Raw genomic sequence first — 22,744 nt, 5'->3', positions numbered from 1 at the left:
AGATCACTGATGGTGCAGAGAAACTACTTAATAAAAATTATTCATTTTCCAATGGAAAAAGGATAAGTAGCTAGAGGGGGAAAAAAACCCCAAAAACCTAATGGTCAATAGATACAGCAGATGTCACTTGAGAATCCTTTTAAGCAACTTTTAAGATAACAAATATCCTTCCTACATGCTAAATATTTTCAAATAGTGGAATTGATTTGCCAGTTTATCAGAATAATTAACACAGAAGCAAGAGACCTTTTCTGAGATTTGAACTATGAAAGAATGCTAGTCCTGTAATTGTACTATGCTCTTTAGTAAATCTTCCTCATATTTTATAGCAAGTTGCCATGCTGTACTTTGAACAAGAGAACACTAGTTGTTTACTAGTAGCAAAAGTGAAAGATACAGTCCTCTCACATTTACTTTTTAAAATATTTTAATAAAAGCTGATATTTTACATTTCTCATTCTCCAGCTGCCATTCTGTCCTCCTGTTGTACTAGCCCAATCTGTTGAAAATGTCTGGACCACCTGTCGAGCCAATAAGCAAAAGCGCCATCTCCTGGAGGCACTGTGGCTGAGCTGTGGTGGGGCAGGAATGAAAGTATGGCTTCCTCTTTTTCCTCGAGATCATCGAAAACCACATTCCTTCCTGTCCCGACGAATCATGTTGCCTTTCCACATCAACATTTATCCCCTGGCTGTCCTGTTTGAAGATGCATTGGTCCTTGGTGCTGTTAATGACACTTTGCTTTATGACTGTTTGTATACCCGTGGCAATGCTAAGGAACAGTTGGAGGTACTTTTTCCTTTCTGTGTTGTGGAAAGGACCTCCCAGATCTACCTCCATCACATTCTGCGCCAGCTTTTGGTCAGGAACCTGGGTGAACAGGCCTTGCTTTTGGCCCAGTCTTGTGCCGCATTACCTTACTTCCCTCACGTGCTGGAATTGATGCTCCATGAAGTGTTGGAAGAAGAAGCTACCTCACGGGAGCCTATTCCCGACCCTTTGCTTCCCACTGTAGCAAAGTTCATCACAGAGTTCCCCCTCTTCCTGCAGACAGTTGTTCATTGTGCCAGGAAGACTGAGTATGCCCTGTGGAATTATCTTTTTGCAGCTGTTGGGAACCCTAAGGATTTGTTTGAGGAATGTTTGATGGCACAGGATTTGGACACAGCTGCCTCATACCTAATTATCTTACAGGTAACAGTAGTTTCTGAAGTCATTGCAAGTATCAGCATGCACCAAGCTTAAGTCTGGGCACTCTTTGTGTTTATTGACAATGGTACCTTTTCTAAAAAGAACACTGTCACTTGAAGACAAAGTGTGTTTGAATATTGTAAAGCAACCCATTGGGTTTTTTTAACTGCTTTATATGGCACTAATTCAATAAATGAATGGGCACAGAGAATACCATTTTGCAAAATAGGAGTAGGAGTGGATAAGCTGAACTCCCTCATTTGTGAGATTGTTATTTCAAACTGAAAGTATCTCTTAGAAGAGAGGTTAGAATATGTGATATTTAAAGTCCTTTACAACTCAAGATTATGATTCTCTAAGAGTTTTGTCTTCTGAACTGACAAGAGGAACACAACATACTTGCCTATCTGTAATAAACAAGACCCTGTGATGAGACGGGAAATAAACCACGGAAGTACCAACCTATACAACAGCAAAAACATTCTGGTTGACAATTTTTGCCTCTTAACAGCACAGTATGAATACTTCAGCCATCCCTCTTTTTAATCACGGCACCAGTTCTGAAAACCAACAAAATTAGGCTAGAACCCTACTCCATTACTAGTTGGAATATCCCAGTGACTCAATTTTAATTTAAAATAAAGCTGAAGTTTTTTTCAAAGTAAAATCCCTATCAAAGGAGAAGGGGAAGAAGTACTTAGGGAAAATGCTAGCTCACCAGTAGCTCGATCCCAATATCCAGCTACAAACTTTATAACTGTAGTAATTTGAATATGATACATGATTAAAGCTGGAATTTGGGATATGCTGGGCACCAGACTTGTCCTCCAGTAAAAAGAATCATGGTGGAGTCAGTCCATGTAAACCTGGCCTTGGAGTCAGGAAGGTGAGGGTTCTAGCCTGCCATTGCCAGGCTATTAATTAATAGATATTTTGCATAACAAAATACTTTCTACCTAGTGAAATAGATAAGGTGTCATGATCTTTATTTTGGAGATGAAAGAAACTATAGTGTTTTGCAAAGACAAGTCAGTTTCCCTCACTTAGAGGCCCAGTAAGTGAGAAGTCCCAGAGCTTCCAGCTTCTACTTCACCAGTTCCTGTATTATGATCCTATAATTTTTTATAATTACTGAAAAAGTTTAATTCTCTTTGACCAAAGACTCTGTTTAACAAGTTCTATCTTGAAATTTAGTCTCCAGATGTCATCTACTATAAGGGAAAAAAAACTGTTCTCTTGAAAATATGGTTAAGTGAGGAAATTTCATGTCATATGGCTAAACTGCATAGAAGCCAAATGACAGAAACAGGATCCCAAAGGGAATGCTAACCTTTCTAACTGCAGGTGTAGCTGGGAACCTGAAAACAGAAGTTAGATAAAAATAAAAGCATGGTATAGTAAAAAGAAATCTGAATTGGAATCAGAGGAACTGAGCACAGATCTGACTCCATTATTTACTTATTCACTTACTTGCTCTGGGTCTCAATTTCATGATGTGTAAAATGAGAGGGTTGGTGTAGAATAGTAGTTCTCAGACTTATTGGTCATAGGACCCCCCAAAAAGAACTTTAAAAAATGGTTTATGTCTTATCAACATTTGCTGTATTCCAAATTAAAAGTCTTACTATATTCTGAAAGTAGTTTTGACTTCACTGATCCTTCTAGTCTGAGGGACCTTGAGACCTGGGAAAATAGAAGATTTCTGCGATTACTCATGTTTATTAATCCTAAGTTAGCCATCTTATGATGAATTTGTGATTTATTCCAAGTTCTTCAGCTACCAGAAACTGGGTTGGTGGCTCTTCCTTTAGCAGACTATTTTGCAAAAAGCTAAAAATAAAGTGAAAACAAAAACAGTCTCTGCCCTCAAGGAGTCCACATTTTAAGAAAACAACATGTAGATAAGTGTGCATATACAAGATAGTGTAAATGGGAGGTCATCCCAGAAAGAAAGAAGCAGTTGGGGGCCAAGAAAGGCCTCCAACAGGTAGAATTTGAGCCATGTCTCAAAAGGAGCTAAGGTAACTAGTTCATGGAGGTGAGATCTCATTCCGTTCCTAGGAGATGGCCAGGCATGGAAGCTCAGAGACAGATGAAGCATCATGTGCAAGGAAATAGAGCAAGGCCATCATAAAAGGCAGGTAAGAAAGTAGGGAAAGTAGAGAGGGTCCAGGTCCATGTTAGTAAGGGTGTAAGTGAGAAAAGAATTTTGTATTTGAACCTGGAGATAATAGGGAGCCAATATAATTTGAACAGGTGGATGACAGACTTGCATTTAGAAAAAGTTATTCTGGCATTAGAGTGAAGAGTGGATTGGAGTGAAAAGAAAGGCCTAAGGCAAGAAGATTATTTAGAAGGCAATTGCAGTAAGCTACCTGAAAGATGTTTAGGGTGATGGCTAAACAGGGTGAGTGGAGAACAGATGCATACTAAAAATGTAAAAGTAAAAAGATTTGGCATCAGATTGGATAGGTGGAGTGGAGTGACATGGAGGAGTCTTCTCTTTACACCCTACAGGAAGGATATAAACAAAGTCAGACAGTATTATTAGGCATATGTATAATTGGATATATGTATGTAAATGAATAGATGAATTTGCTCTTCTTCTAAACACAATTATTTCATAGAAATTATAGAAAGTTACTAGAACATTACCTTATAGTAGCTTCCCATATAGTTTCTATTATTTGTATACTTGAATTTTAATTCCACTAATAAACCAGACCTATACATTGCATATTTATAGAAAGCCATGGAAAAACTAGACTGGTCACATTAGATGCTGTTCCAGTGGTACGTTGGCAACCCATCTTGGATTTCATGACGGCCTTGGATTCCCACAAATCTTTTAGAGAGGATCTGCCTGACAGCCTAGAAGTTTTCCATTTCAGCCTTCAGGTTCTTCCTTATTCCCAGCCTGCCTCCTCTGATCTTAGGTTCTCTGACGGTTTCTGGCGCATGTCATTTATAATTTACTACCTATTTAGACCCTTAGTGAGTTTCCATTGCTCTTTCTGTCATCCCCCATTATGACAGTAATAGGGAATGTTCAAAGGGCAGTGACTCTGGGTGACCCTGTTTTTTCTTTATTTTTGGTCTCCATTGTTTGCAGAATATGGAAGTCCCAGCAGTGAGCAGGCAGCACGCCACTCTGCTCTTCAACACTGCTTTGGAGCAAGGAAAGTGGGACCTCTGCCGACACATGATTCGCTTTCTTAAAGCCATTGGCTCTGGAGAATCTGAGACCCCTCCACCCACACCTACTACTACTCAGGTTTGGAATAAAGAGTGCCATCGCAAGTCCCCTTAGCAGCGCTTCTGTTTTGTCTATCAGCATTGCCCCTTACAAGCTCTCTTTCTGTCCTATGGGTATTTCCATTTTAGGAACCCAGTTCAAGTGGTGGATTTGAGTTCTTCAGGAACCGAAGTATTAGTTTGTCACAGTCGGCCGAAACCTTGCCTGCGAGCAAACTGAACTTGCAGAAAACTCTCAGTATGCCTTCTGGTCCTTCTGGGAAAAGGTGAGATCAAAGAGGGCGAAAGTCAACAGAAGTAAAGAATCATCTGATAAGATAAGAAGGAAACTTAAAAAAAAATTTTAGAGGCAAAAAAGGCCTATTTTGTGTCAAGCTTTATGCTAAACACTTTACAAATATTATTTGATCCATTATGATCCCCATTTTATAGTCAAGGAAATTGAGGCAGAAAGAAGTGAAGTGATTTGCTCAGAATCCCACAGCTAGTAAATATCTGATATCAAATTTAAATTCAGGTCTTCTGGATTGCAGGCCCAGTGCTCCATCTACAGTGACTCCTTGGAATATTGGAGTTTTTGTATTACCTAATTACCCTGTGCTGTTACTTAAGCCACAGTGAACCCTTCACAGCAGGGAGTTGCCAGGTAGGAAGAACTCAGGCCCAGGATGGAAAGTAAAAGCCTAAAACACAATGGCATAGGTGGGAGGAGGCCCAGGAACTGCAACCTGGCTGAGATGGAAAAAGAGCCAGCCACACAATAGACAGACAGGAAAAAGTCATTATTTGACTATTATAATGCTGAGCCATTCAGGAAATTATTGGCCTTTGTGTTTTTAGACTTAAGCTGTCTTAATGCTTCTGTCCGCTGCTAGTTTCCCTGGATGTGCTAATAGTGTTTTATCTCTGGTACGGACATTCTGTGGAATCGTGCCCAACCTTTCTTATCTATCTACCCATTTGCAGGTGGAGCAAAGACAGTGACTCTGCTGAAAATATGTACATTGACATGATGCTCTGGAGACATGCTCGGCGCCTTTTGGAAGAAGTACGACTGAAAGACCTCGGATGCTTTGCTGCCCAGTTAGGCTTTGAACTGATTGGCTGGCTGTGTAAGGAGCGCACCAGAGCTGCTCGGGTGGAAGATTTTGTAATTGCTCTGAAGAGACTCCATAAGGATTTCCTGTGGCCATTCCCAGTCATCCCCATTTCTTCCATCAGTTCACCATTTAAAAACGGAAAATACAGACTAGGTAACAGCCTGTGATTCTTGTATTAACCAACAGGGCTCTGGTTGATGTTTGGGAAAATAAATGTGTTTATTCTAAGTTCTTGATCAGGCTTTTAAGAGTTATAATACTTTTAGGCCTCCTGCATCCAATTCATCTTAAGCAACCATGATTTCCCCAAGATATGAATGACTTAGAAGCCATGACTGACCACTAATTTCCTGAATACCCTCCTTCCTCCACACATTCTGTTCTGTGTCACACCAGTTAAAAGTAGAGAGGTGACTGAATGTACTTAGCAAACAATTTATCATCTCTGACATTTAGTGTCATGTACTGGATATTTGGGGTTACTCTGGAGGAATGAGGTCTGTAACCTAGTTATAGAGGGGTAAGAGGTACATAGCCGTACATAGATGATATGGGAAAATCATAAGGGCTAAAATATTGGGAGAGTTTTGAGGGATTTTTTTTTTACATGGGAGTAGCAATATTCTAACTTCTTAAATTATTAAATTTAAGACTTCTTACTCAGAAGAATTTATTCTTTAGATACCATGATTAGGGAAGCAGGCTTTTTATAATTTAACAAATTTGTGTTGACTGGTGAAGAAACAAAGAGCCAAAGTTGGGTTTTTTAAAATTTTCAGTTATTTTTCATAAAATCATCTCTTCCCAATTCCCCTTTATGAGAATAACATATCCCTGCCAAAGTAAGAAAAATTTTATGATCACCACATTGTTATTCTAAAAATCATTTATTCCAGAGATTTCAGTGTGACACCAGAAAACAGTTAACTGAATAACTATAAAATTAACTATAGCCACTTCTCTTTTAATAGTAATGGATCATTCTACAGACCTTCCTCCCTCTCCTGGGGCTCCCATCAGTTTTGCCTCCTCTGCTGCCCTGACTGGGAGTTGAATTTGTGTAATATAAATTATATTAAGTGGGAACTGTGATCTTTTGCTTTTATTTTAATTGATGATGTCATGTGTTTCGATATTTTGGCCATGTGAACATTATTAATATTACCTAGTGTTGCTTTATATAATTGTTTCAGCTGCGAGACACTGTGATATTATTATTGGGGGCAGATTAAGCATATGGATATCAGCGTATACCTTTTATATTGACCTTACATATACTCACATAAAATACTGCTGTTTTCTTTTCAGTATTTTGTGGATTTTCAGTTCAACAAAATGTGTGTGTGTGTGTGTATGTGTGTGTGGCATTATGCAGTACTAGATTGAAAATGAAGGAATAATAGTTAATGTATAATCTGAGTATTTGATCTAGAAGAAAGCAGTATTAATCCTACTTTTTTGTTTGTTTCTAATCAGGTGGGGGAGAACAATTATCAAAGTCTCAATCAGCTGACCCTTTTTTAAACCTTGAAATGGATGGTAGAGGGCCTAGTGCTCCAAGAAGTCAAAGTTGGCTTGGTAACATTGGTTCTACCCGCCAGGAGATAGATACAGTTTCATCCCATGGAGCACAAACACAAGATGCCTTCCTGTCACCTTTATTAAATAAAGGTACATACCATTTTACATCAGAACTTTCTTTGGGGAAAAAGCACAAGTAGAATGTGAAACCCTTTTTGCCATCATGGATAAAGGACAAAACAGGATTTTGAAGAATCACTGACAATAGATTTATAATTTGCATTTATTATAGAAATAAGTTACTTATAAGTTTGTTAAAATGTTGCATTTTCAAGTGAGCTGTCTTTGTCAGACAAACACATTGATCCAAACTCTTCTCTCTAGTATTTCCAACATATTAAATGCTGTTAATGCAGCCCTAAAAATGGGCATGAGAAAGGTTAGAAAGAAAACTAGCAATCATAGTTGTGCGGTAAGTTGGGGATCTAATACATACCAGTCAATTTACTGTGAATAAAATTATTTTTGTCATTGTTATTTGTACTATACAAAGATGAGTGAATTCTAACCTAAAGCAGTTTCAAATTAAATTATACAAGCATAGAAGTACGTATACCTAAAGAAAGGGTTATTGTGTAGAAAATAAATCTTTCAAAAGTCCTATAGAAACGAACTATTTTTATTGCCTTGATCTATGACTATTTTGAGAGTATAGATTTTCCATTAAGTGATTGTGTCAACCTCAAAATCCTTGAGGTATCCTTTTAGTGGGGCCAATTGATAACTTGTAAATTTCTCATTAGGGGATGAATGCAGTATTGGTTCAGCCACAGATCTAACTGAAACCAGCTCTATGGTGGATGGTGACTGGATGATGGTGGATGAAAATTTCTCTACTCTAAGCTTAACACAATCAGAGTTGGAACACATCTCTATGGAGTTGGCCAGTAAAGGGCCACATAAATCCCAAGTCCAGCTCCGGTAAGTCTTAATGTCATATTTGAGAGCTGAGAAAAAACTTTAAAACATACTGATGGCAACAACAAATACCTCTTTCCCTAGTGTCATGTTTTCATTGTTTGCAAACCCTCCCTGTTATTTAAAAAAAACAAAAACTATTTCTGTTTTGTACAGTTATTTGCTGCATATTTTCATGGAGGCAGGATGTCTGGACTGGTGTATTGTTATAGGCCTTATTCTTCGAGAATCTTCTATAATTAATCAAGTGTTTGGTCTGATGCAATCTTCAGAGGTAGATGGCGAGATGTTACGGAATGTAAAAACTGGGTTATATGCTATAGACAGATGGGCTTCTACAGATTGGTAAGTAAAAGCTTCCTTTCTTTCCCATCTACGAAAATTTCTTGGCATTTCTATATTTTTATTGATAATAAAAGCTAAAACCATCTTCATTTTCTGGGTTTTTTGTTGTTGTTGTTAATATATCATCTCTATGATCTTACATTAGAAATCTTCATGTTAGAAAAATTTACAGAATACTGTAGTCTTATGGGGAAAATGTTATATAAAACTGAGGCTGACTGAACTTGTTAATGTGCAGTGGTGTAATTATTTCATTCCATGGAAAGGGAATAAAAAACTAAGAACTTCATTTTAAAATGGAGGGAAAATACTCCAAGACTGATTTTCATAGCCATTACATGTTAAGTATTACCAATCAGCACTTTTTACAGGGCAGGCAGAATAGGGGCTTTGAAAGAAAGATAAAAACCACTACTTTTTAAAAATAGCTTTTTATTTTGTTAAGTATATATCAAACATATCTATGTCATTATTTCCATATTAGCCATGTTACAAAAGACAAGACAAAAAAAGGAGAAAAATACTAAAAATGTTTAAAAGGTATCCTTCAAAGTTCATCAGTACTTTCTCTGGAGATGGACAGCAATTTTTCATAATGAGTCTTGTAAAATTGTCTTGGGTCACTGTACTGCTAAGAATAGCTAAGTGTTTCACAATTGATCATCCTTACAATATTTATTGTTACTGTGTACCATGTTCTCCTGGTTCTGCTCACTTCATCAGTTTCTTATAAGCACAACAGCATTAAATTACAATCATTTCCATTTGTTCAGCAATTTGCCAATTAATGGACATCTCCTCAATTTCCATTTCTTTTGACACTACAAAAAGAGCTGCTACAAATATTTTTGTATAAAGGGTCTCTCCTGCCCTCTCCCCCCCCTTTTTTTTTTCATTCTTTATTATTAAAGAGCTGGTACTGGTATGATGGGATCAGAAGGTATGCAGATTTAATATCACCCTTTGGACATAGTTCCAAATTGTTCTCCAGAATAGTTGGACCAGTTCACAACTCCACCAACAGTGTGTATCATTGTACCTATTTTATTTTTCCACATCCCTTCCAGCATTTGTCATTTTTCTTCTCTGTGATGTTAGCCAATTTGATAGCTATGAGGTGGTTTCCTCAGAGCTGTTTTAATTTGCATTTTTGTAATCAGGGGTGATTTAGAGTAATTTTTTCATGTGACTATTGCTAACTTTGATTTCTTCTTCTGAAAACTGCCTGTCACATCCTTTGACCATTTATCAACCAGAACCACTACTTAAGTTAGTAACAATCAAATCAATCGCTATCCTAGAAATAAAGTGATGGAACAAGCCTTTCTCTGAAGGTGCTTATAATCTTTATGTGGGGAAGGAAACACAAGCACAGAAATAATTGATAAATGAATGTGAAGTTGGAGAGAGAGAGAGAGAGAGAGAGTGATATATCCTCAATATTATCTTTATGATCCAGAAAACAAGAGACCTCCTCCTCTAAACTTCTACCCAAGGTTAGAAATTGTATTTTAGAGGCTCCAAATATAGCACTGATTTGTTATGCACATACTTGATGTTAGCTCATTGACTTCTTTTTTTCTCCCTTTAGCCCTGGATACAAGCCATTTTTAAATGTCATTAAGCCACAACTGCAGAGACTAAGTGACATCACAGAAGAGCAGATCCAGCCTGAAGCCTTTCAGCCAGCAAGCAAGATTCCTGACCAGGCTGTCAGCCCCCGAGCTGAGGAGAGCAGAAGCTCTGCTTGCCACAGCAGCAGCCCTCCAGGCGACGCTGGCAACAGCAGTGCTGCCAGCTGGACGGAAGGCACCATGGCCGGATCCCCAGAAGAAGAACCTTTTCAGGATGGGACGTATGACTGTGTAGTCTCCTAACAGGAGTGGTCCTCTGTCACCACGGGCAGTATTAGCAGAGTGCAACTGAGTACACTGTGAACAAATCAGATGATTTAAAGGGGAGAAATCTGTTCAAACTACTTTTTAACTAGAAGAAATTTGTTTGAATCCACGAAAAATGTGATTTCAAATAAATGTTCTTTCATAAAATGTTTTTTAAGCTGCAAAGTAATAAAGATTATTGTACAGATGTACATGAGAATATCTGGTTTTATTTTTTAAGAGTTTAGAATTATTAATAATAAACCATAGGGATGGTTCTCCATCAGCCTAAACTTGTTCTCTCTGTTCTTATAAGCAGGTGGTTGTTTCCAAAACCACTGTTATCCATTACATCAACTGTCTGTGAATTTGGCACTTAATACACTTCATATAGGACCATGCACAAGAGAATTAAGTGCCAGAGCTCATGGAGACACCACAAATAGTTTAAATTAGTATAATCAATCAACCCAAGAACTGGAACTAACTCAAGTTCCTCCTTAAAAGTTTTACAACTGTTTGTTTTAACCTAAAGGCTGACAAGCTGGGTTTTAAAAGAGGTACTCATGAATTATGCTGGATACCACAAAAAATATTTTGTACCACAAGTGTATCTATCTTTGTGTGAATAGTCTTATTTGTAAATACTTTCAAAAGAGCTGCTTCTCTGTGTGAGGCTTTGTATCATAGTTTGTAAGGTTTTAATTACTCTGTACTCTACTCATGACATGCAGAAAAGGCACTCTGCTTTGGATTAAATGGTCTCTCTTTCTTGGACATGACAATAGAGACAGAGCCTGATACCTTGATTATGAAGACAGTGAGGAGAGATTTTATGCTGCATACTCATGGAGGTTCTTATTTATTGCTTTTGTAAATGGATTAAAAATGGATTTTTTTTTTTTGTAAATACAATTGCTAAATATTGTATCATAGCTACTAAGCATCAGTAATGTAAACAATGCTTGCTCTACTGTCACTTTACAAGCATTTTATAATGTATTTCTGGATAAGGAAACATTTTTTTCTTTTCATATGCTATGGAAACATGTCTACCTAATTCTTAGTTGCTTTATGGTACTTTCATCCCAGCTTATATCTATAGACCCCAATGTATGTAATACCAGTATCTTACAACAGTATTAATTTAGATAGCTTGTTTGTACTGTGCAATTTGAACAAAGGAATGCAACATTATTTTATAAGGAAAAAAAAAACATTTATTTTTGTAATGACAATGTATTTGATTGATGTGGACCAAATTCTTTCCACCCTGTAAGACACTCTTCTTGTAGTATGGTTGTATAAGCATACATCTTACTCCCAGAAAAAAATGGAGTTATCCTGTGTTTGCTTGCTCCTAGAGCAAACACAATCTATAGCAAGGTTGGGTTTTCTTGTAGTTTTCTCTCAAGGGGAAAAGCTTAAGTCATCAAATATATCTGAAAGTATTTTAGAGTTTGGTAATTTGCTGTTGCTTTACTTTTTATATCACAAGTGCAATAATATCAAATAATAAAATTCCTGGCTGGGTGGAATTTAAACGATTATTGGTCCTGTGGTGCTAGTTTTGAGTTTCAAACATCTTTCATATTTTGCTCTGTTCTCATAAGTAGGCAGAACCTTCCTTGCGTGTGAGTGACAAAGTATTTAAAACATTTTGAAAAAATTCTTCAATTTTGCTTACTGTCTGGGATGGAAGAGCTGGGCAATACAACATCCTTAAAGCAATTACAATCCTTACTTCATGAAATGATCTTTCCTAATGCCCTAGGAAAAGATGAGCTTAATAGTTTATATAACTTTTCAGCTCGTGTTCTTTTGGAATGTGCAATAATAACTTAAGTCCCACATCTCTACATAATAAAAGATGGAAATTTATTTCTAATGAATTACAATTAGGAGGCCTTGAAGTAAAGATTCTTCAAAGTTTACAGGTTTATTTTCTCCAGTAATAAATTTGTTATATATACTTTAATAAAAAAAAATTCAAATTGTCCTTTTGACTGACTTATTGTACAGAAAACAGCCACTGTTTTAGTCGCATCATCTTAAATATAAATGTGTATACAACAATATATAAACACAAGAAAATATTTGAGATAAAAATCAATCTTTATTAACAATTCCTTTAATATGTATTTTCTAATTGGTGTCCAAAAGAGCAAAAATAAAACCATTCTGAGAACCTGCTCTTATCTGATAGTTGATAGCAAATTCTGGCGATCCTTTTCAGCAGTTTCTGCTACAAATAAAGCAGCACTGCCTGTTAGATCTGGAGTCAGGAAAACCTAGGATTTAACTCCGATGATATGCTATGGGACCCTGGGCAAGTTATGCAAGTCTAAAAAGAGCCATGGTCTTGAAGGTGTGTTCCTTCAAGATTCTAAATTAGACCTGGGCAAAAGACTGAAAAAGCAGAATCATTCTAATAGTTTGTACATTAAGCTTAAATTCATGAATGCAGGAGAAATTGCAGCCAAATGAAAAACACATTTATAGGAGCACTTCTAAAGAATGGAAAGACTTTTGGGGGAAGGAATCAAAGAAGCCTATCTCCATGATGATGATCTATTTACATGATGCATATAATTCTTATTGTAAATGCGCCCCCTTAGGGTTATTCAGGACTAAAGTATTAGTCAATTCACGTAATAGTGACCTCCCTGAGCTTGAAAAATGACCAAATTTAAAGATTTTTCTGGAGCAGGAATAGCATTTACTAACAATACTCAATAAAATCATGTAAATTTTTCATCATACAAGTGTGATAATCAAAATGCTCAAATGCTGAGGCCCTTATACTATTAATATCTTCTAGTGTTCTCCCCAGTTTTCTGCTTGTGAAAAAAAGCTATAGCATTGCTAGTGAAGATTTTATGGCTATTAGAGAAATTGGGTTTTCTGCTTTTAATCCTCTGATAAAATAAGCATCCCCACCCAAAGTCAAAGTCAAAAAAATCCCCACCTCCTCCCTCAAAGACATTTAAACAAATGCATAGAACTGTTAGAGCATACCTCCAGCTAAGTAAGTCACTTACACAAAAACAAATTTTTGAATATATCACCTAAAGCCCCTCAAGTTCTAATGAAACTGGAACTGAGGAGAGGATAGTTAACCACTATGCTTAAATTTTTCTTAATTGGCTATCTTCAAATACTTGAAGAAGCATCATGTTAAAAAAGGTTATTTGTTCTGACTGCAAACAGCAAAACTTAACACCTATGGAGTGAAAGTTAGAAAAGCAAAAGCAAAATAAGGCAAATTTCCTAAATTAAAGAGATGCTGAGTTACCAGATACTGGAAGTTTTTAAGCAAGGAAGGCTGGTGATTACTTTGAGGAAATGATTATTCCTGAGTTCCCTTCTATTAAATTCTTACTAAGAATTTACCTGAGATATTACTACTAGAATTCACTTCAGACGTGTAGGCTAAAGATAACATAGGAGAAATGACCATCTTGCTGACAAGTCCTCAGGGATTATACAAACACTGTTACTAACTGCTCAGACCTCATTTCTTCACATAGTCAGCTGTCCAAATAATCGTCCTGATACACAAGTCTGCCCATGACATGAGAACACCTAACCTGGCACTTCAAGCCTTTCATAACAGTTTACACCTTCCCAGACTTAGTTCATGCCATTCCATTTCTTGTGTACCACGTTCCAGATGAACCAGACTCCTCTTCTCCTGTTCAGTACTTTGCCAGTATTCATGCACTCACAAGACATCCCCAATAGCAGAAATTTAATCCTTACTTTTCTCTATGGAAACTCTTTAAGGCCCAGTTGGACCAACCAATAATGAGTCCTTGTTAGGTACCTACTACATGGCAGAGAATGCCAACACTGCTACCTCTTCAATGAAATTGAAGTGGGTCAACTGAAATTGAGAGTTAAAAGATGGGGTACAAATAGCAAACTTAGCCACCCCCCTACCAAACCACATGATCTTGACCCTTGGGGCTATCATAAAACAAATCACTCAACATGTTGGTATCTAAGTTTCACTCCATACTCTTTCATTAAAGAATATAAACAAAAATGAACTCTCCCTAGCTTCAAATTTCCAGAGCACTTTTACAGCAGTATTTACATTCCTTTCCTCCACTGGATTATAGACTACTGACTTCTCAGAAGTTGCCACTGTCATTTTTCATTGCCCTATGAAGACAACTAGTCTGACTTGGAAGTCAGGAAGAACTCGATTCAAATCCTGTGGGATGTGTGAATCCTTAGCCAAGATATTTAACTTCACTCAGCTTCCCCATTGTAAAACTAAATATGGGGTTGTCATGATCAAATGAGATAGGTAAAGCACTTTGTAAACCTTAAAGTGAAAAGATAAACGCTAATATTGTACATCAAGTACCTGAATTGTGTAAACTGTAGGCACTTAAATCTTATGGTTTCTGGAAAAGTAGTAGCACATTCTTTATAAATCTTACTCTCAACCTTACTGTTTCTTAGAAAATGTGGGAAGCTACTATTATCTGGGTAGCTTCCTACACAATTCCTATGGAGAGTAATACAGAAATTTCTAGTGAGCACAAATATTTTGTTATTTTTTTCTGAAGGGTCCTAGATAGAGCTACCTCAAAATATTTTTGGTCCATATGATTATTTTAAAACCAATCCATCTTTTTAGGTTGGTAACCAGCTCATAGTTACGTTACAAACATAACATCAACAAAACATACCACTTGCTTTTTTAATGTGATTTGAAAGTTCTGATGGCTTAAAAGCATGGAATTGGCCACGAATTTAATGTTCTTGAGAGCACCCACTGAACACAAACACATTTTGCATTCTGTGTGAAAACAAAAACCAGGAATTATTTTGAGTTTTTAACGTGATTTTTTAAAAAAGTCTTGAAGGAAAAAAATTGATGGTATCCTATTTTGTCCTCAGTAATATACAAAGAAATAGTCAAAATGACTTCTTAGGACTGTCAACCTGACGGCATTTCCAAAGATAAGGGTTTAATAAAATAAGTTCCACAAAATACAAACAAAATCAAGCAATATGTATGTGTATGCATATGTGCTTTGTTGTTACTAAAGATGAAAATACATAATTAATACAAGTTCTTAACTGCTTCAATGTTTAATGACAGGCTGAGAGGTTGACAGTCACCTACACTAAGGAAAAACCTGGAGAGAGTTTTCAGACCAAAAGTGAACGACAAAAGGTAAAACAATAATAAAGAAAAAGAATAAAAGATGGTTAACTAGTTGAGCCTCAACTCATTTTTACTATCTCTTTATTTAAAAAAAAAAATGTATTAACACTTCAAATGTTGATGATTTAACAGTAAGTAACAATCCCGTCCAATCCACTGCAGCTAAGCAACTAGCAACTCCCAAGTAATTTGACTTTTCATTTCTATGAAGTTGAGATGTACAATTTCAATCAACGGTAAAAATCCTACCATAATACACATTCCAGTTAAAATGTTATGTTCTTTGGTCACATCATCCACTTTTTAAAGATAATTATATTTCATAATTATACTTCAATTATAATTTTACAAACAAAACATTTTTCTAAATTTATGCAACCCTTGAATGGAGAGGAAAGGGGGAAGTGGAGGGAAAGGAAGAAAACTTTAGGGGCTAAACAATGTTACCCTATAAAAAGAAAGCAGGATGTTAAAAAGTTTAAGTAACATAAGGCAACAAGTAACTCTTTAATAATTCAAAACTAGACAACTCAAATCAACAATAGTGTGTGTGTGTATACCTACACACAATTTGTGTATTTATTTTTAGAAAGAATGCTTCCTGAGTCAGCAAGCTGGCTATCTATTCCTCAAATATGCACACAATTATTGCTTCAATGGTAACATTTTAAGGGTTCATAGCATGCTTATTTACATTTGTTAAACTGTAACAACAGGAAAAACTGCATGTGACAATCATTCTTAAGGTCAGAGGCACAATGTAATACTCAGAAATAATTAAGTCGCCCTTCTGCGTACTTTTCCCAAACATTGTGCTACATACAGCTAAAATGCTGTGTAAAACAGAGTATTTATTATGATTTTAAAAGACCTTTTTCAAAATGAGTCACTGAAATGATCCTGTCAGAGGCTCTAAAAAATATAAATGAGTTCATTTATTCCAAATGCTACTGATCTAACAAGAACAGCTCAATGTGCTTATTAAATAGCTCTGAGTGTTTTATTTATTTGAACATTTCTGGCATGTAACGCGTAAAAAGAATCTTTGCATTAACATTCTAATAGACTAGTGGATATCTCTGTACTAACCACCTGGAAAGCCCAACTCCTATGACAGCCAAATTCAAAATGATCAACATAATTAAATGAAGACTATTATTCTTAAAAGGACAAATATTCCAAAGTAAAAAAGAAAATCATGATTACCACCAGAAGTGAGTAGCAGCACACACAGGAAAAACTCATAGGGAAAATATTGTTTTGCTTTCTAGAACAGTTACATCTATTCCTAATAATAAATCTTATTTATTTCAGATTTCAGGTTAAGCACAATTGCTAAAATTTCTAGAGAGACTGTTCAATCTATTTCATTTTTATAACAATGGAATAGAATTATCTACAACAGCTGTTCCCAAATACCTCCAAATTTCAACAACACAGAATCAGAAATGAACTGTCATCAAAAGCTCTGGCAGTAGCTAGATACAGACTGCAGCCTTTTGAAGTGGATTATGAATGGAAACTCAGAAACAGCTAAGCCTCTAGAAAACAGAGCTGCAATAATCTGGGCCTTGTGAGACCTAGCCTTCAGGTGGTCATGCTGTGTGTCTACAAGGGCTCGCATTAGTTTGAATGAGCCACAAATTAGGTAGACAACTTATAGACAAAGTTTAAGCAAACTATCCTAATTCTGTGGTCTCCAGCTTTGAAAACAAACCATCCTTTCTCTTTACCCACTCCCACTTCAATTGGATGTATATAGACTGTACTCATTTCAGAGAGGTAGACACTTATCTGTTTTTCATCTCTAATCGAGGGGCTTCGGCAGCCACTCTATCTTAACAAAACAAATGAACTTCTAGTTTGTTCTCTTGTGTACCTGTTGAAGTTCAACAAGCATGTCTGTGCCCTCTTTTTTATTTTTAATTAAGGAAAATCTAGTAGAATTTACTATCCATCTGCCATAGGAATTGAATACACACCAAAGCCTTTTCTACTGTGGAGAACTACCTACAAACCGTATAAAATTTTTTTTCAAAACAAAAAAAAGCACATCACAATCAAATGCCAAATTCCTGGGCACTGTCACATTTTCACAGTATGTTCAGGTATCCAATCTCACTAAAAGACATCTTCAAACTCAAGGAAAACTAGTCATGCTAGCAAATAAAGGAATGCATTTATAAAACTAATCATACAATAGAATGTGGCATGAACCCAGTGCAGTGTCCTCTGCATAAATAAACATCTTAAAAAGACACAGAAATAACCCAGAAAAAATAACAACTCCTACATAACAAAGAAATCAGAATAAATATTTATAAAATATTCAACCACATTAAAAAAAAAATAAAAGCCAAAGGAACATGTCAGTGCTCTGATGCAAGTCAGGGTCATCTTGCGTCTCTCGCTATGTGGACCTTGTACTAACAATACTCTGAAAAGACCTATGAGAACCCAAAAGAAAATGTGGCTTCTCCATTCCCTAAAGTGGTATATTCAAGAGCAGGTACACAGATTTCTAGGAGAACATAAGGCATTGAAAACACCAAGGCCAAAATGCACAATGGTGATCCAAGACACTGGCATGCAATTCCCAATATTGGTGGGTATTCCAAGTGCAGTAACTCATGGGCACTTATCAATTTCTTTTAAGAATTACAGTTCATTAGAGCTGGAAAGGGACTTCTAGAGATTATCTGTTCAGTTTCAAGCATTCACATAAGCGTTATTATCCCCTACACAACTCAGTTCTAATTAGAATCACTACTTCATATATTGTTCTATTCCACTGAACACCACAAAAATGCTCTATGGCTTTAAATCAGAAATGCTATTTCCTGCTATAACACTAATTCATTTCTACATGATCCTGAAGGAAGAATTTATAGTGCCCCCCCCCCCTTTTTTTAAAGGTCACATAAAATGAGAAATCCTTGCAAATAGCAATAACCACATGAGCTTCACTCCCTGGCATTTTCAAGAATCAAAAAAGTCACTCCCCAACATACCATCTAAATTTTCTGCTGCTTGAAGCTTTTCTCCCTGTCTCTCTTCTGGCTGAAGCAAGGAAGAACAAAATTATTAGTTGTCAATTAGAGCTTTTCCACCAATTTTAAGAAGTTCAGTTTCACACTTGAAAGCAACAGAGCGCACCTAATAATAATTGCTAAATTAGGCCAACTCCCTCTCTTAGGTCATATTCCAGGTCAAACAAGAATGGAGCATAGCACTAGCCATATTCCTACAAAGTGACAGAAATTAAAATACATAGAGGTCGTAGGTGCAAACCCAACCAGAAGGGAATGTCCAGTCTGGGAACCTGTTCTTCAAGGCATCCAGCTGAGGAGACCTCTTGTCCTCTCCAGAAAAGTAATGAGCAGCTATGGCCACAGTGACCATTCCTTCAGGATGTTCTTCTGAGACCTGGCAGAAAGAAAGGAACAGATTTCAATTAGCATTTGATCTCCCTTACCATGACCTAAAAATTATAGTTTCACTCTAGTATAAATTTAAATCTGCCCAAATGGGAGGGAGACCCAAGGGAGAATAAAATGCATATATCTCTACTCCTGAGCTACTTACTGGTTAGAGCCTCAATGAGCAGGAGGATGATGAGTGAGAAAACCAGTAAATGTGCAGTTTACATGCCAGAATGAAAAGAAAAATAGAATTTCGTTATCAAGTATGTGCCAGCCGCTAACTTAAAAAACTATTCTGGAGAAATTAAAACTTTCAATGATGTCTTACTGTAAGAATTTTAAAAATAATTTTCAGAAAAAAATTTAAGCAAAAAAAGTGTATTCTTTCTTGTCCTTTCCCCTAACAAGGCAGAGAGGAAACCCACTATCATAAAACTCTTCAACCTGGATGAAAGTCAGAGTTCTAACAAAACAAATCACAGAAGGCACCTAACATGCATGTAACAGGTACAAAGTCAAGGACTGCATGATTTGATTCTGCTTTAAATTAATCCTCTCTCAGGCAATCCATTTTACAGAGTCACCCTGGCTGCCAACACTTTGTACACAAAGAGAATTCCTAATCAAAAGGAGGTGCCATTCTCCTTCTGGAATCATCTCTCCCTGAAATGCTACTCCACTTTATGACCTAGATGAGTTAAATGACAAGTACAATGCAAGAGAAACTGCTAAAATAAAAAGTGCTGGGAAAACAAAATTAATTTTCTTCTTCTTACCTGCACATCTATCCAGAATTGCCAGGGAGAAGCCTGTAGTCCATGAGAATAAAATACAAAATAATCTCCTCCTTTACTTGTAATTGGTGTACCATTGCCAAGAGACCATCGGGAAAGAGTTGATCCTTCATGTGTGCGGACATAGAATGACATGTGACTAGGACCTATATAATAAAAAGTATAATAATTTAAAGTCATTAAGAAAAACTAAAATGGTAGAAAGTCAGCATTCTCCTCCCCAAACCAATCTGTGAGCGTTCCGTCCCAAATATCTTTTGACTTAGCCCCAAAATCTACTTCATATTTATACAGTTCAGAATGAACAGTCATTGAGAATGACTTTCAGTTCCAGGGAGGAAAACCCTCCACACAGCCCCAACCATCTCAGGGCTCTGATAAAAAAGGGGATCCCCCACGCTCTCCTCACGCCATAATGTCATGCCCACCTTCACAGAGTAGCCCCACCATGTAACAGAAATACCAAGCGCTGCTCACACCCCACCCTGTGCCAGCTGCTTATGCCAAAGGAAGGTAGTCAAGGTTAAGCTGAAGAATGTCGATCCTCAGCTACTTTTAGACAAACTGCATACTCGCCCTAAAGCTAGGTTAAAAGACACTATGTAAAAGAAAGAGTAAAAAGGAGGCAGATCAATCGCACTCACCTGTTACTTCAAAGGTTAACTTAACAGACTCTGAGGGTGTTTGCTCTTTGGATATAAGCCTGAAGCGAGAAGGGTTTCCAGGAGAAACTTCTGGTGCAGGAAGGTACCAGTTTTTCCTTATTTGGAAAAAAAAAAAAGTATGTTTACAGCCTAATAAAATCCTTTTCACATATTATGGAATCTCAAGTGAAGCAGCAAAAATGCAGCACATTTTCTTCAGCACAGCATGGGAAGTACTGAAGATGTCTAGTGCATATTAATGTAGTAGTTTCTATGACAATTGATTTCAAAAGTGAATAGATTTCAAAAATCAACTACAATTTGTGGGGAGAGAATCACCTCCCAAAAGACCAAGATAATTAGTCAATAGTGAAAAATAGCTTTCAACAGTCAGGCTAATAAAAAAGGCTTCAAATCCTGCTACCCTTGCCCTTCTTATTGTCTTGGACCAGGCTTTTCTTCCCAAAACATACATGCTTCCTAGAAAACTTTTCTGATTTTTCTAAAATATCTTAAACAAGATAAATGAGATTAAAGCTTCCTTTTTAACTGCTATCTCACGACAGAAGATCCTGCACAAGCCTACTCTTTCTAGAATTCCCAAAGAGAATTTCTGAAGTTGAAAAAGCTGACCCATCATAGTGAGAAACTTCATCCCACAAAACAGGCAGAATTTTGAATCAAGTTTGATTCTCAATCCACATAAAAATATAAAAATGGAAAGGTGAGTTACTAATAAATATTTGAAAATCTCTACCCACAAGACTTAAAAATAACAATATTCTTACCAACCTGATTAAAAAATGCACTGGAAGATACCAAGGAAATCCACAGAGGGGAGCTGCCTCCTCACAAGGGGCTCTGATGGTGTCATTGATCTCAGGAATATGAGGAGTGATGTGAGACATTCCAGTGTAATCAAATCCATTAATCCATATTCCAGAATCTCTCTTCACTATATTTCCATCCAAGCCATGAAATGTTCTGGTTAAATGCTTTGGAGAAAAATTAAGAACAAATTAATTAAAAAAAAAAAAAACCCTTAAGAAAATCTGGAAAAGGACAAAGAATCAAATCAGAAGGCAACTTTAAAAAATAAAAATGCTATACTCCCTAAACAGTGACATAAATTGCATAGTTAAATACCAAACAGTGATGTAAATTGCATAGTTAAATACCAAAGACAACTTGAGTCACTGACACCAAAATGAACCTATCATAAATGGTTCTTTACTGTGTACAATGATAAAATGAAAGTTTTCTCTATATCATACTAGCAATAAAGCTGATTTCCTATGACAATCTATTTCTATTTAGGAAACTCCTCCTTTTAGTTCTTCTCTATTTTGTTTCAAGATAAGGTATATTCATCCAACTGTCAATATTTTAGGGCCCAATTAAGCAACTTAAGAATTACCCAGTATTTTTAATTCCCTTCTATTTTTCATTCTTTTAACAATTTGTTAGTCCTTCTATCAAAAAATAAGGGCAATAAGAGGATAAGGAGACTGAAGCTAATCAAGCATTGGTATTACTCTACAGCAACCCAGAGCAGTAGATTCCAAGAATATGTGATATTACAGAAATCAACTCTTTCTTCAAATTCACCAGTACTTTAATGAACAAAACAACCTGTATTTTCTCAAAGTTTAGGGGAATTTGTTGTCAGTCTAGAGAAATATAACTTTAAATTTATCATAAGACAATACGTAAATATAGCTATAATGTATTAAAACTTAATGGTAGGGCAGTTAGATGGCCTCAGACATTTAACACTTCCTAGCTGTGTGACCCTGGGCAAGTCTATTTAACCCCAATTGCTTCAGCAAAAAAACAAACACCGACACCACCACCTTAATATGTGCAGCTCAAGTATTTTTACAATGTTGTGATTTTGAAAATATATCCTTTTAAGGGGCAGAGTCAGGATAGTAGAAAAAAGGCAGAGCTTCACTGTAGCTCTCCCCCAACACCTTTAAATAATGCCATAAGACAATTCCTGGAGCAACAGAACTTATGAAAGTTTGGGGTAAAATAATTTTCCAGCCAAAGACAAGTCAGCAGGAAAGCTTTGTCATACCTGATTGAGAGCATAGCACAGCCCAGTACAGCCCCAGCAAATCAGAAGCATGCCTTGAAATCAATGAATTAGCTACTTGGTAGAGCTCTCGACCCACAGATATTAAGAGTAACTAGTTAGGAAGAGATTGCAGGGTCTCTTTGCTAGCACTGAGGCAGACCTCTGTTGCCTTGCCCACATTTGGATCCGTGTGGCAGTACCAGGAGAGAGAAGAGTACTAGCATACCAGAGCTTGCAACTGCAGGGGAGTAGGGACCCTCCTCACAATTCCAGGGCAGATAAGGGTGCTTATGGTTACTTCCAAGTTGAAAGCATAGGCCAGGAAAGAAGTAAATACAATTCTCTTTAG

At 36.6% G+C, this 22,744-nt stretch overlaps 2 protein-coding genes across 4 annotated transcripts in view; one reads left to right on the top strand and one right to left on the bottom strand.

The window, feature by feature from the left end:
* RIC1 (RIC1 homolog, RAB6A GEF complex partner 1) overlaps positions 1-12,267 on the top strand; it is a 130,582-nt gene extending 118,315 nt beyond the window's left edge. Inside the window, exons 19-26 of one of the 2 annotated variants that reach the window (XM_031962014.1) lie at positions 466-1,194; positions 4,304-4,465; positions 4,576-4,712; positions 5,413-5,699; positions 7,023-7,217; positions 7,871-8,048; positions 8,202-8,390; positions 9,982-12,267. In XM_031962014.1, coding sequence (XP_031817874.1) covers positions 466-1,194; positions 4,304-4,465; positions 4,576-4,712; positions 5,413-5,699; positions 7,023-7,217; positions 7,871-8,048; positions 8,202-8,390; positions 9,982-10,267 — 2,163 coding nt within the window. In that variant the 3' untranslated portion in view covers positions 10,268-12,267. The remainder of the gene's footprint in view (positions 1-465; positions 1,195-4,303; positions 4,466-4,575; positions 4,713-5,412; positions 5,700-7,022; positions 7,218-7,870; positions 8,049-8,201; positions 8,391-9,981) is intronic. The other variant, XM_031962024.1, reaches the window with a different exon arrangement.
* Positions 10,243-22,744, bottom strand: part of ERMP1 (endoplasmic reticulum metallopeptidase 1) — a 53,805-nt gene continuing 41,303 nt past the window's right edge. The window contains exons 12-16 of one of the 2 annotated variants that reach the window (XR_004233294.1): positions 21,108-21,310; positions 20,316-20,431; positions 19,654-19,817; positions 18,467-18,881; positions 10,243-10,321 (exon numbers count right to left, since the gene is read on the bottom strand). Coding sequence is in view for 1 of the 2 variants with exons in the window: in XM_012543356.3 (XP_012398810.2) it covers positions 18,717-18,881; positions 19,654-19,817; positions 20,316-20,431; positions 21,108-21,310 (648 nt within the window). In the remaining variant the exon portion in view is untranslated. Of the gene's footprint in view, positions 10,322-15,495; positions 18,882-19,653; positions 19,818-20,315; positions 20,432-21,107; positions 21,311-22,744 lie in introns of those variants that run through there. The other variant, XM_012543356.3, reaches the window with a different exon arrangement.

This window comes from Sarcophilus harrisii, chromosome 1 (assembly GCF_902635505.1).
Source record: "Sarcophilus harrisii chromosome 1, mSarHar1.11, whole genome shotgun sequence".
In the NCBI taxonomy this organism is placed as follows: Eukaryota; Metazoa; Chordata; class Mammalia; order Dasyuromorphia; family Dasyuridae; genus Sarcophilus; species Sarcophilus harrisii.
Note: the sequence above shows the minus strand (reverse complement) of the source record. Positions and strands in the feature narration are given on the sequence as shown.